The sequence below is a fragment of the Acomys russatus genome, chromosome 3, assembly GCF_903995435.1.
Source record: "Acomys russatus chromosome 3, mAcoRus1.1, whole genome shotgun sequence".
Taxonomy (NCBI): Eukaryota; Metazoa; Chordata; class Mammalia; order Rodentia; family Muridae; genus Acomys; species Acomys russatus.
The window spans coordinates 7,730,931-7,748,203 of record NC_067139.1 but is presented as its reverse complement, the minus strand read 5'-3'; the positions used below and the strand labels follow the sequence as shown (position 1 = coordinate 7,748,203).

General features: G+C 40.8%; 2 protein-coding genes across 3 annotated transcripts; both read left to right on the top strand.

The window, feature by feature from the left end:
* The first annotated feature begins 4,673 nt into the window (after positions 1-4,673).
* On the top strand, positions 4,674-8,093 carry LOC127208893 (putative olfactory receptor 2W6). 2 transcript variants are annotated; one of them, XM_051168489.1, is made up of 2 exons: positions 4,689-5,597; positions 8,076-8,093. In XM_051168489.1, the coding sequence occupies exons 1-2, from the start codon at positions 4,689-4,691 to the stop codon at positions 8,091-8,093; spliced, it is 927 nt and encodes a 308-aa protein (XP_051024446.1). The 2 variants fall into 2 exon arrangements, with proteins under 2 accessions (XP_051024445.1, XP_051024446.1); XM_051168488.1 differs by lacking the exon at positions 8,076-8,093 and having other exon boundaries at positions 4,674-5,627.
* A 7,167-nt stretch (positions 8,094-15,260) lies between these two features.
* On the top strand, positions 15,261-16,202 carry LOC127208935 (olfactory receptor 11). The gene has a single exon (XM_051168491.1). The coding sequence runs from the start codon at positions 15,261-15,263 to the stop codon at positions 16,200-16,202; it is 942 nt and encodes a 313-aa protein (XP_051024448.1).
* Positions 16,203-17,273: the final 1,071 nt, after the last annotated feature.

The window sequence follows — 17,273 nt, the reverse complement described above, 5'->3', positions numbered from 1 at the left end:
AAACACTACGTACTCGTTATAAAAATAGATGTGGTAATGTCATCATTGTGTCCTGTCAAAATCCTCGTCAGGATAATTAGTGGTGCTAAGGTTAAGTTACACCACTTCAATAATGCTTATATTTAAGAAATGGCACCTAGCATGGTGATTGTCCTGTGTGTTTTATCTCCACTTGACAAAAGGTGCCCAGAAATGGTCAGTAAGGCTAATAATTTACTAATAATGATTATTACAATTTAAATACATCTCAAACATACAGAGCATCATTAAACATGTTATCTCTTCTACACCATCTAAAATTTCTGATGTTAAGGAAGATATAGGAAACTTACTTCCCTTAAAAGTCACTGACAACTAAGTGTAGAATACATGCTTGTAATCTGCATTTGTTCGATATTGTTTCCTTGTGACCTTCACAGACAGTAAAATGATCTGACACACCTATGTATTGCTTTTTAACCTAAATGGGTTAATTTTTTTCCCTCTGAGTCGAAGTTATCAGTCAGATCACAACTTTCTTGAGATAATTTTAACCTTTTTATATCAAATTACAAATGTGGAAGTAAAATAATTTTAACATTTTGTATTAATTTTAAATATGAAATGGAATCTTTTTCTCTTTTTAGCCCCCTTCTTTTTGATAGATATGTTTTAAATAGTAAATAGTCCATTAAACTTGTTGCTGTAGATCTTAAAACTGCATAGAAATTTGACTAAATAAATCGGTGAGGTTAGCTAAATAACCGTGCTTCTTTATTTGCGTGACTGAGCAAACAGTATGGGCTATTGTCACAAGAGGAAAATGAGACATGCAAGTAGCCCTGTGCTTCTGTTCCTTGACTCTCTAGGTTCCATCCTGGACCAGATATGGTGTGGTCACTTCCTGTGCCTAACGCTTGTTATAAACTACTGGTCTTGATCAAAATAGACTCCACCATCCATCAGGAAGACTGACTCTCACTCTCTCCGCCCCCTCACACACACACACACACCAAATTTGAGGGGAGGGGGTAGTAGTATTTCCTATGAGACCATGCACTCTCCTAATTCCTGTTAGCAGTAATTAGCTAAGGGAATTTGGGCAGGAGTGTTAGGAGTCCCTCATAGACTTTTCTATATCAACTCAGACACCCAGAGATGTTCTTCCTTGTTAGACATGAGTGCTTAGACACCACCCATGCTGGTGATCATCAGAGTCCTCTCAAGCTGCACTTTCTCTGGCTCCTCACATGGCCTGGGAGGCTGTAGATGGCTTCATGTTTCAGCGTGGAGTCTGTGAGGCCGGTGTACTCACCAACATGCTTTCTTCATCCAGGCCGATTCCACTATACTAGGTCCTAGTGGTCCTTTCTTAACAATTTCCCCAAAATAGCTTTCTGCTCTGCTTGTCTATGCTCTGGTAATTTCACTAGACTCCCAAGTGAGGACCGAGAAGGAGCTGTAGACAACATGGCAGTTCTGAGGGTGCCGTTAAGTTTGGTGAGTTATTCATCCTGAGACCTGGGCTTCTAAATTACCTATGATCTGATGTTTGACAACCGCAGACTGTGGTCAGTCAGTCTAATTGTGACTAAATATCACTTATTCTACTTATTCTGTGTAGAGACTGGAGAAAAATTTGTGAGTGCTTTTGTGAAGTTCTTCCCCTCAAAATAAATTTAGAGAATTTTGGCATCTACTGAATTGTAAATTCTTAGGGATAAAGGTACTGATTATAATCTTGTATCGTGTGAGAATTCTCAGTAAGGAATACTGAGTGATGCTGTGACTTTGAACTTCAGCATGGAGAACTTGTAAAAGGAATACAAGATATTCGTATTGGGTCCTGTGGCTTTGTGACCCATGCATGCATGGAATGAGCAGTGGGTTTACTCTAACGCACCCATCTCGTTCATAACTCTGGGACTTCTTGCTGGTGCCTGCCAAGGTAATTAGACAGTAGCTGATATCAGAGCATTATTTGATCTTTTTATAATATGTAAATTTTGGATTATTTGGTCAGGGATCGAGAAATCACAAAACATGTAAATATTTATACTGTTTTCAAAATGAGGGGAAACATTTAAATTCTAAAAATGACAAATTGCATTACTAAAGCTAAATAGTTAATGTAGTGGCCCTTGTGAGGGAATGTTCTTGTCCGTGTTTAGAAGGTATTCATTTACATCTATTTAAAATAACAGTTTAAACCAATAAAAGATGTAATCATGTCGTGTGCTGAAGTCTGAAATGTAAGGAGACAAACCTTCCCTGAGAACAGGGCTGGGTAAAAAACAGAAGCCTGGGCCCATGAATTAGAATGGAGCATTGATGGCAGTAACCGTGTCTGTGTGACCCCTGCTTGATTTAAGAAGCAAGGAAAAGGAGAGGACTGTGGTTCATGTTCTTTTTCCAGTGAAAAAACACTGATGTGTATGTGAATGACATAGCAAAGTTCTAAGAATGGTAGTCATGGAATGGAGTCACTTCCGGTCACAGTCACATCCTCGTCCTATCCAAGACTTCATTAAGCTTTTTTTTTCTCCAGAGTTCTGGGTACAGTGTGCTTAGTGTCTACACAACACGCAAAATTTATTGTTTCTCATTTCCTGAAAAAAAATTATGCTTTTTTGCTACTTTGTCAGGATAGCTTCTTACCTTACTGAATTTATAAACAAGACTCTTTATTAAACATGATGCACTAAGTCAAAGCACATAAGATGATGTCTCAGCACTACAATTCAGGTTTTGGGGTGTGTGTCGTTAGTATGATTGCTGTGCTGCCTAAGTTTATGTTTAGAGTTCTTACTGACAGGATGATGATAAGGTAAAACTGCAGGTGATCTATGTACTAGCAATATGAGTCAAGACTGGCTATTTGTTTAGTCTCTTGGCATCAATGGCTTAATCAATATTGTTGAGCGATCAAACTGCTGAGAGAATGAAGTGAGCTAGACTATATCCAATCATTAACATTATGTCTAGTTCAAAACAGCTAAGTGTCATTTTTGTGTCATCATGAGTGTCATTAATTTTTAAGTGGCATGTAACTCATAATTTATTTTGTTATATTTTAAGATGTTTATGAAGAATTTGCAAAGACTAAGAGAAAAAACATGCATTCTATCATCCAGAATTAATTGTTATTTCCTTGTGGCCACACATAGCTATTTAGAAATAATAAGCACCTCAAATCCCAGAATTTGTTATACATTTTTCTCCATCAGTTGGTATCCATGTACCCCCCTGCCACCTGCGTTTATTTGTAATGTTTTAAATTTTCAGTTTACAAGAGGAAGCAGTAAAGCCTTTCTGTCCTCATCATAAGCATTGACTCTCAGCTCTCAAAGCAATCTCTGTCTCCCCAGAGACTTGAAATTATCACATCCACCCATTACAACTGGAGAAACTCATTGCAGCCTCTAGTGGGCTGTAACTTTGACAAAATTTCATTTCCAATATGTGTCAATGTTTAATGGACAAAATATTTTTGTGTTCTTGTGTACCTAATGAATATATTGGCTTCTAATAAAACACATAATCTTATGGCTCTTTGCTAACTGCTTACAAAAATATGAAACAAATATTATTAATTTGCAGCACACAGAACATTTTCCCTAAGAAATAAAACCACTGCCAAAAAAAAAAAAAAAAAAAAAAAAAAACATTATGGTAGATACACAATCTTTTAGTGTTATGAAATCAGGACAGATAAAGAAAATGTTCTGTATAGATTCCCTGGAAGCAGGGTTAGCAGTATGTATAAAGCAGAAGAGGAGGAAAAGGCTGCTAAGTGGATGCTCGGTAATCACTCAAAATGGGTTCTGGGGCTTTTCTTGTCCTTTTAATCTTTGTGGGAAGCTTTCCCAAGGTGAGAAAAGCCACCCAATCCCACACCATAGTGATGTAAGCTATAATTTTAACGTAGAGGTACAGCAGTATGGGAAATGCTGAAGTAGTGACGTAAATCACTTGTCTTGTTTGACACAGGGTATTAGGGTCATTTTTCAGTCAGCAGGATGGCTGGACCTCGTGGGTATAGATACAAATAATGAAAAGATAGGCTTCTTTCCACCATTTTTCTGGGTCACTTCTACCCTCTTAGGTTTGGATCGCATTCTAGACTTCTCAGGGATGTTGAGAGAGTTTTCACCTGATAGGAAGTCCATATCTTTCATCTAGGAGCGAGCCCCTAGCCTCTCCACAGGGTATACACTAGTAGGACAATTTCATATTCCCTTGGTTTTAAAAGTGATGGGAAAATTTTGAGTGTTAACTCCTTTGTAAAAGAATCAGCGTTTTCAGAGACAGGTTTTTGTATAGCTCAGTCTGGCCTCCAACTCACTGGCCTTGACCTCCTGGTCCACCTGTGTCTGCCTCTGGGGTACTAAGGTAACAACAGGTTTGCACCACCAGGCTCGGCGTCAACCACCTTTTGCAAACAATATTTACAGTCCCGTAATGAAAAATAGTATTCAAAATGTTGACAAGTCATCACAAGGGGGGGAGCTTTAAAATCTCCAATTTGACTCTTTTCAGACCAAATGAGGACTTCTCTCAGTGCCTACTGAAACTTTAGGTCAGATAGCCAGCATTTCTGAAGACGTTCCCACCGTAGCATTTACCAGTCACTCTATTTTAAGAAGCCCCATCTGCGATCTTCACCGACACTGGTCTTTCTCCTCCTAGGTGACATGCGGTTGCAGGTGATGGAAAAGGACAACACAAGTTCTTTTGAAGGCTTCATCCTGGTGGGTTTCTCTGACCGTCCTCGCCTAGAGCTGATCCTCTTCGTGGTGGTTCTCTCCTTTTATCTGCTCACTCTTCTTGGCAACATGACCATCGTCTTGCTTTCGGCTCTGGACGCCCGGCTGCACACACCCATGTATTTCTTTCTGGCCAACCTCTCCTTCCTGGACATGTGTTTCACCACAGGCTCCATCCCACAGATGCTCTACAACCTCTGGGGTCCAGACAAGACCATCAGCTACGTGGGTTGTGCCATCCAGCTGTATTTTGTCTTAGCCTTGGGAGGGGTAGAGTGTGTCCTCCTGGCTGTTATGGCGTATGACCGCTACGCTGCCGTCTGCAAGCCCCTGCACTACACGGTCATCATGCACCCTCGTCTCTGTGGGCAGCTGGCTTCAGTGGCATGGTTGAGCGGCTTTGGCAATTCTCTCATCATGGCACCCCAGACGTTGATGTTGCCCCGCTGTGGGCACAGGCGGGTGGACCACTTTCTCTGTGAGATGCCAGCACTGATTGGCATGGCCTGTGTGGACACTATGGCCTTGGAGGCGCTGGCTTTTGCCTTGGCGATTTTTATCATCTTAGCACCGCTTATCCTCATCCTTATCTCCTATGGTTACATTGCCCGAGCCGTGCTTAGGATCAAGTCAGCCGCTGGGAGAAAGAAAGCCTTCAACACCTGCAGCTCCCACTTAATTGTTGTCTCTCTCTTCTATGGTACCATCATCTACATGTACCTGCAGCCGGCAAACACTTACTCCCAGGACCAGGGCAAGTTCCTTACTCTTTTCTACACCATTGTCACGCCCAGCGTTAACCCCCTGATCTATACTCTGAGAAACAAAGATGTCAAAGAGGCCATAAAGAAAGTGCTAGGGAAGGGAAGCACAGAAGTATAGCAAAGGAAGACTATATTTGGGCGTCATCTTTTTGCTCGCCTTCCTTAGATACTATTAGACCTACGAATGGTCTAGGATTACAGAAGAAGAGATACTTAGTGGGAAAGGACAGGGTGAGAGCATACGGTACTCCTCCCAAACTGAAAGCTATTGTGTTCTCTCCAGCTCCTCTGACTCAGCGTTCATCACTCAGGGATTCTAACTTGGACAAAACAATAATCCACCTGGGAAGGGTATCGCCACTTTTTCAAAATCACAATGACCACGCCTAGCAGGTACTTAACAGCTCTGAAAAGGAAGATCTTAGAAGTAATACAATAGAAACGCTTGCGTACTTTTCCTAGAAAACTCAAATGTGCTTTTCTAGTGCCAAATGCCTACCCAAGAGCCAACACGAATAGTTCAACTGTGTAGCTTTAATGTCTCCAGCACCATACTGACCCGTAGAGCCTGCGTGTCACATAACTGACCTTAATGATTCACGTTTGACTTTCAAGCAACAGAGACTAAAGGAGAAAACATGTAAGGCAGGATTAAGAGAAAGTTTTTGCTGATATTTACTCTACCTGTCAATGCCAAAAAGAAGGCAGAGAGGTCTTTTTGCTTTGGATGTTTGGCTTCATTTCTCCATGGCTTGCGTATATTATAAAAAATGCCTTGGACAGAGCAAGAAAGGAATGAGATGAGCTGCCGGGATTGTTGTAATATCTGTGACTGGTCGTTCTCTGGATATTGGCCCGTTTGTGTTAACATTACTGACAGCAGTGCTTCCCTACTGTCATGGAAACTAATTTGAGCAGTGGACACTGCAGCTACTTAGCTCTCCACCCTGTACCCCAGTGCCTGGACACTAGATGCCCAGCTGGTGGCACTGCTTTGGAAAGTTGGGGAACCTTGTAGGAAGTGGGGCCTCACTAGAGCAAGCAAGTCACTGAGAGCTTGCCTTGAGGTTTCACAGCCCTACACTGCTTTCTTGTCCACTTTCTGCCTCCTGTTCTACAGGCGTATGAGGAGGTAAGAGCCCCAGCCACACACTCCTGCACTGTGCCACAGCTACCAGGCTTTCTCGTCTGTTCTGGAGTATTGACCCTTCTTAAACTATTAACCAAAACAAGCTTGCCTTACATTGCTCGTTTATTTACAACAAGGTCACACTATGTGGCAAGGAAGAAATTAAAAAACAAAGTAGATATTTCTATAGAGACACTAACTTTGCAAGCCCTTTAATGAATTCATTTCCCATGAGACTTATTTTGTTTTACCTCATTCCTGTATAAAATATTTGTTACCACTGTAAAAGGTTATAAAGCCTAACAATATGAGAACTCATGAGGAAAGCATCACCGTGCCTTACTAACATTCATGCAGCCCAGCAATTTATATAATAATTTACAAAGAATACTACTTAGACATAAAGTAGGATAAAGTAAAAATACCCTGATTGTCCTATTCTCTTATGAGCATTGTAGAATGTCACTGAAAATAAAATACAGATGAAATATTTTATTTTATATTTAATGGGTCCTTTGTTTCACTGGTCGTGAGCCATCCTCACCAGGTGATGCTTTAAGTAGGTAAGCATTTGAATCAAAATACAGTTTTGCATATTACTTTGCTCAGCTCTTAAACCTCCTCTAAGAGAAGTAAACATTAGCCTGAATGCTTCTCTGTGCTGTGCTTACATTCACTTTGATTTTAAGTTTACAACTGTCAGAGATAGTTTAACTGCTTACCACATTAGTTTCCTTCTCATCCTGAGAGGATGTGCAAAAGCCCTGAAAACAAGCTCTAGGTACTGGAACAAAACATTAACATAGCACACACATCATCACTGCAGTGACCTTCCATTCTCCAATAGGGAGAAAAGGATGAATAAATAAGCGGAACCCCTCTGTAATGGCATCTGTGTGTATGTAAACATGGCAGAGCAGAGAACAGTTGGCAAGAGGGCAGGGCCACATTGAGCAAGACCTCAGAAAGTGCATCTCTGGGAAGATCTGTGTGGAAGTGATGAGGAGACAAGTCAGCCCGCTGATGAGAGTGTTCCCAACAGAGGGAGCAAGTGTGCAACCCTTAGGGCAAGATGGTGAGAAGGAGCCCAAAAGACAAAGTAGGAGGGGGTCAGAACAGGGTCCACCCTGGGAGGGGAGGTGTTTCCAGAAGGAAACTGTGAGCAGTGCTGTAAAATGTAGCTAACTGACCAGGTGAAGCAGGACTGAAAAACCAGCCCTTAGACTTAGTCACGTGAGAGGCAGCAAATGAGGAAAAACAGAGTGGTTGCCTGAACTCTGAGTAGAGAGTTATGTAAGACAGAGAGGGGAACATCTGAGAGCCGGGCAACCAAAGTGAATCATCTGGTGGAGGAAAACTGCAAAGGAGAAGCGAGGATGGGAGTTGTAGAAAAGGATTGTAAGATTAAAAAAACAGAGAATTTTTAAGATGAGAGAGATTATAACAAGATTGTAAGATAAAAAGAAAAAAATGACCTGGTTACAAAATAATTACATAGGAAGGAAAGAAAATTGTGACAATGAAGATGTAAGTAGGATAATGGGGAAAAAAATCCAAGAATTGGTTTCCGCCCCACCCCTCTATCGCGTTGATCTGAGCTGAATGCAGATCTTTTTTTTTTAAAGATTTATTTATTATGTATACAGTATGATCAGATCACATTATAAACAGTTGTGAGCCACCATGTGGTTGCTGGGAATTGAACTCAGGACCTCTGGAAGAGCAATCAGTACTCTTAACCACTGAGCCATCTCGCCAGCCCTGAATGCATATCTTAGCCTGCCTGGTAAGCAGGTGCATGTCAGCTTGCTGTGGGGAGCTGGGCAAGGGAAGTGCAGTAAAATGTGTAGCAATAAAGAAGCTCTAGCTACATTTGTCCCTCCTTGACTCCAGTGGGGCCACATTGCTATACAGACATCATTACTGGGCATATGGGAGAAGACAGACTTGTTCATTCTGTATATGTAAGAAGACAATGGATTGAAAAAGTGTGGTCCAAAAGTCCTAGAGGGCTTCTGAAAAAATCTGCTTTATTAGCACTTGACCAGTCCAGAGCACACATTAGAGAAACAACAAAAACATTTAAAGAGGTGAAGACTCATCTAGAGGTAACTCCTGGGGTGTCTTCCCAGCAAGCTGCAAACTCTCAGTGTTTCAGTGAACAAACCATGTAAAGTCTTTATGAGAAAAGAGTGGAATAGACACATGGCTGCTGGGAATCATGATCTGACTCCATCAGGATGAATGAAGAGGCCCACTATCACTCAAGTAGTTGAATGGGTTAAAACATCATGGCAGCCAGTGAAGGAGGAAATTGTTGTACAATCATTCAAAACATGTTGCATTAGCAATGCCTTAGATGGAACTGAAGATGATATCATATACGAAGATGGCGAAGAAAGCGAGGCAAGTGATTGTCAGCAACTGAACTTCCTAATTCCGACAGTAGCACTGATGAGTTTTGGGGGTTTCCAGAAAACTAGAAAAGTACTTGAGTCTCTAAGTCTTTCTCCCTGTTGAGATAACACTGTTTAATATTACCATATTTTGTTATATTTAAATAAATATTTTATTACACTAGTACTAATTTGGTTCAGAATCATTTTTCTTGTTTTGCTGCTCTAAAAACTGGGTGCATCTTACGGTCCAAAAAATATGGTACTAATGGAGAGATTGCCACTCCAGATTTCAAGATACACTGTAGAACTATAATAATAAAAACAGTATATGATACTAGCACAAACAGAAAACTGTGTTGACCAATGGAGTATTATAGATGACCCGAACATAACTACACATAACTATAGCCATCTGATATTTTACAAAGATCTTGAAACCATAAGCTGAAGAAGGAAACATCTTTAACCAAAGGACCTGGGACAACTGGCTATCCACATGGAGAAGAATGAAAATACACTCATACCTAACCCAGTTCACAAAAATAAGCTGCAACTGGATAAAAGGTTCCAAGGTAAACCTGAAACACTGAGTCTAAAAGAAAACATAAGTCATACTCTACAAATATGTGAAGGAAAAGACTTGCTGAATATTTGCCCAGGAATGAAGACCAACAATTGATAATATTTCATATTGCCATTATTTTTAAACCCTGAAGATTCATTCCCAATATAGGCCCTTGAGACCTGGATATCTGGACATTTAAGAACTATTAAATTACTGTCCCTGGTAATGTAAGCACAGTAAGCTGTCCCTGGAAGCACGGGCTTAGGAGAGCAGAAGAGCTGGCCCTGCCTCTCTCCAGCCACCTGAGGTATGTGTGGAGTAAAACTGTTCCAGCCGTTCAATGGAGCTGTGCAAGAGAGCTGGTCCTGGATGGCCCTGGCCCTCACATGCTGCCTCATTTGGAAGAGCTGGCTACAAGGGTGTCACAAGAGTAGTGTAGGAGAGTTGGCCCTGATGGTGTGGGCACAGGAGAGTTGGCAAGCTGACCAACTCAGCTACCACCCAGGTCCAAGGCTTTGAGCTGGGCTACCCCAACATCTCCCCATCTGTCAGTTGCTGGAGCATGTAAAAGTCCTGCTCTATGGATCCATAGCTGCAGAATCTCTATGACTCAGAGCAATAGCAGAATACCCAACAGTCTCTATGGGGATCCAGTATTGATGGTGTAACAGAAGCCAGAGGCCTTGATCTAGACTAATCACTCATGGATATGACCATTGGCGAATAAAGTTGTTTGGGCAAAAGGGTATACAATGTGACCCACTGCAACTACCAGTGCCACTATAACAAACGAATATGTGATAGAAATGGAAAGATGGTGGCACAAAATGGTACATGCAAAGAAGGCTGCAGTTGATGGAGAAGCAGATCTATGCCCAAAATGGTCAGAGAGATGTTTTGTTTGTTTGTTTTTCTTTTTCTTTTCTTTTCTATGCTTTATTTTTATTTATTTTGTGGGGGAATAGGTTATAAGGGTGGATGGCAGATAGGAAAAAAAAACTGGGAAATGAGTGCAATTGACTGAATGATGTGAAGTTTCCAAAAATTCAATAAAATTATGTTTTTAAAAAGAACCATTCAAATTTTAAAATGTATTCATCCTCTTCTGTTCTGCACGTGAAAAGCTTGTCATCCTTTCCTTCTCCTTAAAAAATTCTATTTCTTGGGCTGTATGAGGAGTTTGCATAGTTGAGTGCTTATCTGTCAGGCTGGAAGCCCTGGGATCAACTTCAGGACCACATCAAATGAACGTGCTGATGTGTGACTAATCTCAGCCCAGGAGGATCTCAGGCAGGAGGATCAGAAGGTCAGGACCAACTTTTAACTAAGTTAAAGTGGAATAACTTAATAAATATCCACAATTTGATTTGCTTAAATTATCTAACTATTGCAAGGACTTGTAGGAGTAACCAAGAAAGAAAATGCAACTGTCTGAGTGCCATCTTCCTGTGGCCAACTCCTCCCTCAAGTCTCTTATACCCAAAGTAAGTGTGGTCAATAGTTTGGAGAGCATTAAAATATTATTGACTAGCTTTGTTGGGATGACAACTAGGGATTCCTCTAGTGAGTATCCAAGAAGAATCCTTTACTTTTCTCTATTCTTAAAAAATCCTGAAGACGCATAAAATACTTAAGATTATATCTAGGTCATTTGGGTTGCTATTTCACAATTGACTTTTTTTTTCTTCTATAGCTATTTTCTCACTCAACAATATTGCACTTGAGTACTTCTGGGCTCTACTATTTATAAGTTGGTCATTCCCTATGAAGAGAGTTTTGTTCTTCCATATTTTCTCATTATGAATAATTCTTTATCCCATATTTAGATACCAGTAATTCATTTTACAAGTTAGATTTCCATAACCAAGAATTGCTAGGGTAATGGATATGCTTTGGAAGGATTTATCTATTTACTCCCGGAATGGCAGTAAACAATATTTTATGAGTACTCCCTTCTTAAGCAGCACTGGTAATGAGGTATGGCTGATTAATTTTCCTTATGTCATAAATGACTTCTCATTATTACTTGACCATATATCCTTGAATAAATAGAAAATGACAACCTGCTCATGTAGACATGCAATCTGAATCCTATACTCATGGTGTCAGCCATTTTATATTACATTACCTACAGTTTCTTTAGTAATAAGACAGCCATACTTTATATGTCTCATACCTATTCATTTGAAATACTGACATGAGTTTGCAAAAATATGTATCTGTGAGAGTATTGAAAAATACAAACCAAAAATTTAAGCTTGCAAAAACTGTAAGAAAATGTCACTGAATGGAGAGAGAATTTGACTAGGCAAAACCTATGAAAAGAAATAATTATTTGGCCATGTAAGAAACAAAACTCTCCTCCTATGAACTGAGGTAATAAAATCATCGCCATAGGAAATTCATGGATGCCCATTGTATAAACACTACTCTCAGATCCAATTTCAGAGCAAATGCACAGTTCTCAGTGGCTTCACAGAAAAGGAAACAAATTCCTACCTTGATGGCTCAAAACTGGATCTTTACTCCATGAACTATTTTAGTCCCTGTAGAATTCCCTTTTGTCTTGGACACAGTTGGGGAGAGGGTCCCCAGGGAAAGAGCATTGCAGAACACAAAGTGAGAGCAGAGGAAGGGGTGATTCACAGAGAACCCCCACTGGGTATCACCCTTGGTTATAACAAGGGTTGCTGCCCTTGTGGACAAGCCAGAGCCCAGAGCAGCATGAGGAATCTCCCTCTAGTGTCACTGTGCAGTCCTGATGGAAAGGACTCTGAAAAGAGCAGTGAATGCCCCCTCTGCAGTGCAGTGCCAGAAACTACACACTCCAGTTGCCCTCAGGAATCTTATTCCCCTGTTTTCTGATTTACTCCCAAATGAAGATCTCATAACGCGTTCCTGAAGAGTGGAATTAGAACACTTCCTCATGTCAGCTGATGTGGAAGACTTAAGAAGACGTTATCGGATCAGCATACTACCAACAAGTCTGTTTTGAATTCGAAGTTCCTGGAACCAGCAAGCAGACACAACCCACCCTGTCCTAAGGCTCCAAGTACGGTATGTACAACACTTTCTTAAAACATTGTGGAAAACATGCTGGAAAAAGACAAATTGAAGCATGGGGGCTTGACCACGTGTCACATGGATTGCTTACCATTACAGCATTTAGAGAATGTTGACCCGGTCTTAGTTGCTTCATTTCCATTTACTGTCCTAATGCTGGGTGTCCAGCAGCACTTGTTTATTGTTTCCTGGAAAAGAAACTTAGGAGCAGAGCAGCTTTCTGTTCTAACCCAATTGCTACCTACAGCTCATAGAGTGGCACCAGTGAGCCTTTCAACTTACTCCTGCCCACAACCTGGTCTTACTGAAGATGGAAAACACACAGCCAACTTTAATTTTTCTTAAAGCTTAATTATGATGTTGGGTGAAAGTACAAGTCTTGTCATTTATTCTTACACTCAAGCTGAAGAAGAGAACTTCAGTCTAGCATTTTCACAGTTTTCCTGCTGGGAGTGTTAAGAAAAGCTGTCCCTGGACATGCTGCACAGACCCCACTCAGGAACAGGTTGCCGGTTCCAATCATGACGTCGATTACAGGAGCTACCAGGTAGATACTAGCAGGCCAGTGTCTGTGCTAGAATTTCAGAGACACTGAGTTCTGAAAATGCTTTAGCTGTTAACAAGTCCTTTTGTTTTCACACACTGATAGTACTAACAATTCAAGATGCTTAAACTTGCTCAATGCAAATGAGCACTTCAGTTTCCTATTTAAACAGTTTCCTTTTCAGAACAGATTGTTATCAAGATCACCAAGTCTTTGCAGAATGGAAATGCTTGACCCTAAGTGAGAAAAGTTCAGTATAACACTTAGAGGCACTGGAATCTCCTCTGCCTTGTCTTCAACCCATTATTTTTATCTCTGTATCCTGCCCAGCAATGACCTGTGCCTTTTTAGTTCCCTAACTACTCAGGGTCATGGGGAGACATTACTGCACTGGCAAATGCCACCACACTGTGCATTCAGAATGACTGGAGAAAGATCATTGCTTCTTTAATTTCAGAAACTTAATGTGAGTGAGAAATTCATTGTCTTCTTATCAGTCTGAGCTTCTGGGAGAGTCTGTTTGGGACTGAATTCTAGCAAATAAATGTCCCACTGAGGACTGGCCTGGAAATGTCACTGATCCAGCACATGTGTCCTTTTAAAAAGACACTTTCTGAATATTTGAGACTATGTCACTCTTCAGTATTACAGACAGGGAGAACCTACAATTTTGCATCTAAACAAGAACTCTTCTAAGGTTGGATGGGTTTTATTAGTCATGGACAGGATAGTGGAATAAACCCAGCAGTCTGGAGAAACTGCAGTGTAGTATCTCCTTAGCTCTATGAGTTTTACAGCACAGAAGCCCAGGAAATCCTGAAGTTGTGACACCTCTCCTTATCCATCCATTCTGATTAGGAAATCCTTTCAGTAGCAGTATTTTCCTTCCTTCCTTCCTTCCTTCCTTCCTTTCTTCCTTTCTTCCTTTTTTCCTTTCTTCCTTCTTTCCCTCCTTCTCCTCATCCTTCATTCATCTCTCCCTTGCTTTTCCATTTTCTTCTTAATTTCATATCCCATTTTTATTTTCTTAATGTTTACTCTTTATTTCTTTGTATATTTAAATACTAACCTTTCAGATGTATATCTGGTTAAATAATAAATAAATTCACATTCTATAGGCTACTTTATCGTTGGAATGACAGTGTCTTTGTTGTACAAATGCATTTTAGTTACCTGGGATCACATTTATAATTGTTCATCATAATGTCTGTGCCATCAAAGTCCTGTTCAAAAAGGCTTTTCCTATGCTAACCAGTCCAAGGCTATTCCTCACTATCTTTTTTATCAGCCAGGCTCTCATGTTTTCTGGGGAGTTCTTCTGCATTTGGAGTTGAGTTTTCTATAGGGTGAGAGATAAAGGTCAGGTGTCAGTCTACCTATAGCTATCCAGTATGACCAGCATCACTGGTTGAAGATGCTCTATTTCCTCCAATGTGCATGGTTCTTCTCTTCAACAAAACTGAAGAGGCTGTAAGAGTGTGGGTTTATGTGTGGGTCCTCAGTTCTAGTCTATTGATCAACATGGCTGTTTTTATACTAGCATCATATTCTTTTTATTATCATAGCTCTGCTGTATAACTTGAGATCTGGGTGACAACAGCAGGTTTTATATTGACAGTGAAAAAATGTGGTGGGAATTATGATTGGATTTTCCTGCTAATAGCTATTATGAGAAGTACTACAAAAAAATTAACCAATGTCAATGAGTAAAGACCAACCCTTATAAATTTATAGATCAGAAACTAGCATTTTAAATTGTAGCTTTCAGTTTAGAGGTGTGGGTATGGACACAGAAACTTTAGAAATACCCAGGGAACTGGCTCAGTTCTAATTTGAACTGTGTAATATTTTTTAATCTTACAATAACACCAGTTATGTAAATGTCTTCAAAGGCATGGTAAAATGATAATATGTAATTGAAACAGTTGGTAACCATGTGGTTCTGAAGAACTGGAAAGCCAATAAGTGCCTATTAAAAATAGAAGCCAATATGTATGAATTGACTTCTCGAATTTTTGTATTTCAGGAAACCATTTTATAAAATGTTGATCATGAGTTGGGCCAACGAGAGCATCACTGAAGCATTTGTTCTCTTAGGTTTCTCGGATCAGCCATGGCTGGAGTTCCCACTCTTTGTGGTCTTCTTGACTTCTTACATAGTGACCATCTTTGGAAATGTCAACATCATTCTGCTGTCCCGTTTGGACCCCAGACTCCACACCCCCATGTACTTCTTTTTGACTAATCTATCAGCCATAGACCTGTGTTACATCACATGCACAGTGCCACAGATGCTGGTCAATTTACGCAGCATTAGGAAAGTAATCAGTTATGGTGGCTGTGTGGCCCAGCTCTTCATGTTCCTGGCCTTGGGGGCTACTGAGTGTGTCCTTCTGCCAGTCATGTCCTTCGACAGGTTCGTAGCCATCTGTCGGCCTCTCCATTACTCAGTCATCATGCACCAGAGGCTCTGCCTCCAGTTGGCAGCTGTGTCATGGATCATTGGCTTTGGAAACTCGGTGTGGCTGACCATCCTCACTCTCCAGTTGCCACGCTGTGGCCACTATGTCATAGATCACTTTCTCTGTGAAGTGCCTGCACTGCTCAAGTTATCTTGTGCTGATACGACTGCAAATGAGGCCGAACTATTCTTTGTTAGTGTGCTCTTCCATCTTCTACCTCTGACTCTCATCCTCATATCCTATGCTTTCATTGCCCGTGCAATCTTGAAAATCCAATCTGCTGAAGGACGACAGAAGGCCTTTGGGACCTGTGGCTCCCATCTCATAGTGGTGTCACTGTTCTATGGCACAGCTGTCTCCATGTACCTACTGCCACCTTCACCACACTCCAAAGACCCAAGAAAAATGGTTTCCCTTTTCTATGGAATCATTGCACCCATGCTCAACCCACTTATCTATACACTTAGGAACAAAGAGGTAAAGGAAGCCTTTAAAAGGTTGATCAAGAGATTCTTCTTAACCAAAAGCTAAGTGATGTGGGAAAGATAAGCTAAGGACACATCTAGGCTGATCTCCTCTTCCTCTTTGGTGATGGTGAAATGGAGTCCTCTGACTCCAGTGGTTTGTACCCAAGCCAAGGCCCTGAACATTCATTTCCTACTGTCGATAAAGGTGTTTATGTTGTTGCTGAAAACGTATATCATATATGCAGAGAACCTGGTGTAGATCCTTGGAGACCCATGTTTCTCGCTTCAGCCTCTGTTAGCCCATGTAAGCCATGTTTGGTTGAATCAGTGGGTGGTGTCCTTGTGGCCTCCATCCCTTCTGACTCCTACAATTTTTCCTCCTCATCTTCCTCTTGGTTCCCTGAGCACTGAGAGAAGGTACTCAATAAAGACTTCCAACTTAGACTCACTTTTGACACAGTGTGTGCCTGTGAGTCTCTGCACCCCCTCCCATCTGCTCCTGGAGGAAGCCTCTCTGATGACAAATGGACAAGATACAGTCTATATGTATAACAGAATGGATTTAGGAATCATTTCATTGATTTTTTTTTTTTGCCAGTCTTCTTTGGTTCTTCCCTAGGTATCTGAGCTATATGGTCTCCAGTTCTTGGCCTTCCAGCACCATATCGTTTCTTATATCTCATATAAAATTATCACAATTAAAATTTATTATTTTAGTCGTCACTAAAGCAGTTATTTTTGTTCCAGTGTACTATATCTATCTCATTCTTTTACAGATTCAAATTTCTGAGATTTGAGGAATAGGGACATTGTGTTGTCATTACTAGCAAGAGACTCAAAAATGTCAATATGATACCTTTATTGAGAGCAGGGTTGGGTAGCACGGTAGGAAATGCAGTTCTTGGGCCAATGAGATGCCAACTCTCATGACCTAAGCAGGATCTGCAAGGTCCACAGAGGGGAAGGATATGTCTAACTGTCACAAGTTGTCCCTGACTTCCCCCACAGAAGTAATAGATGTGTCCCGGCTGAGTCTGTCTCAGCATAGCTCAGAAGGGGCCAGAAACCTACCTAGTAGTTGTTTCTCCAAGTCTTAGATCTATAATTGGAGTTCATGGACTTGATATTTGTAATA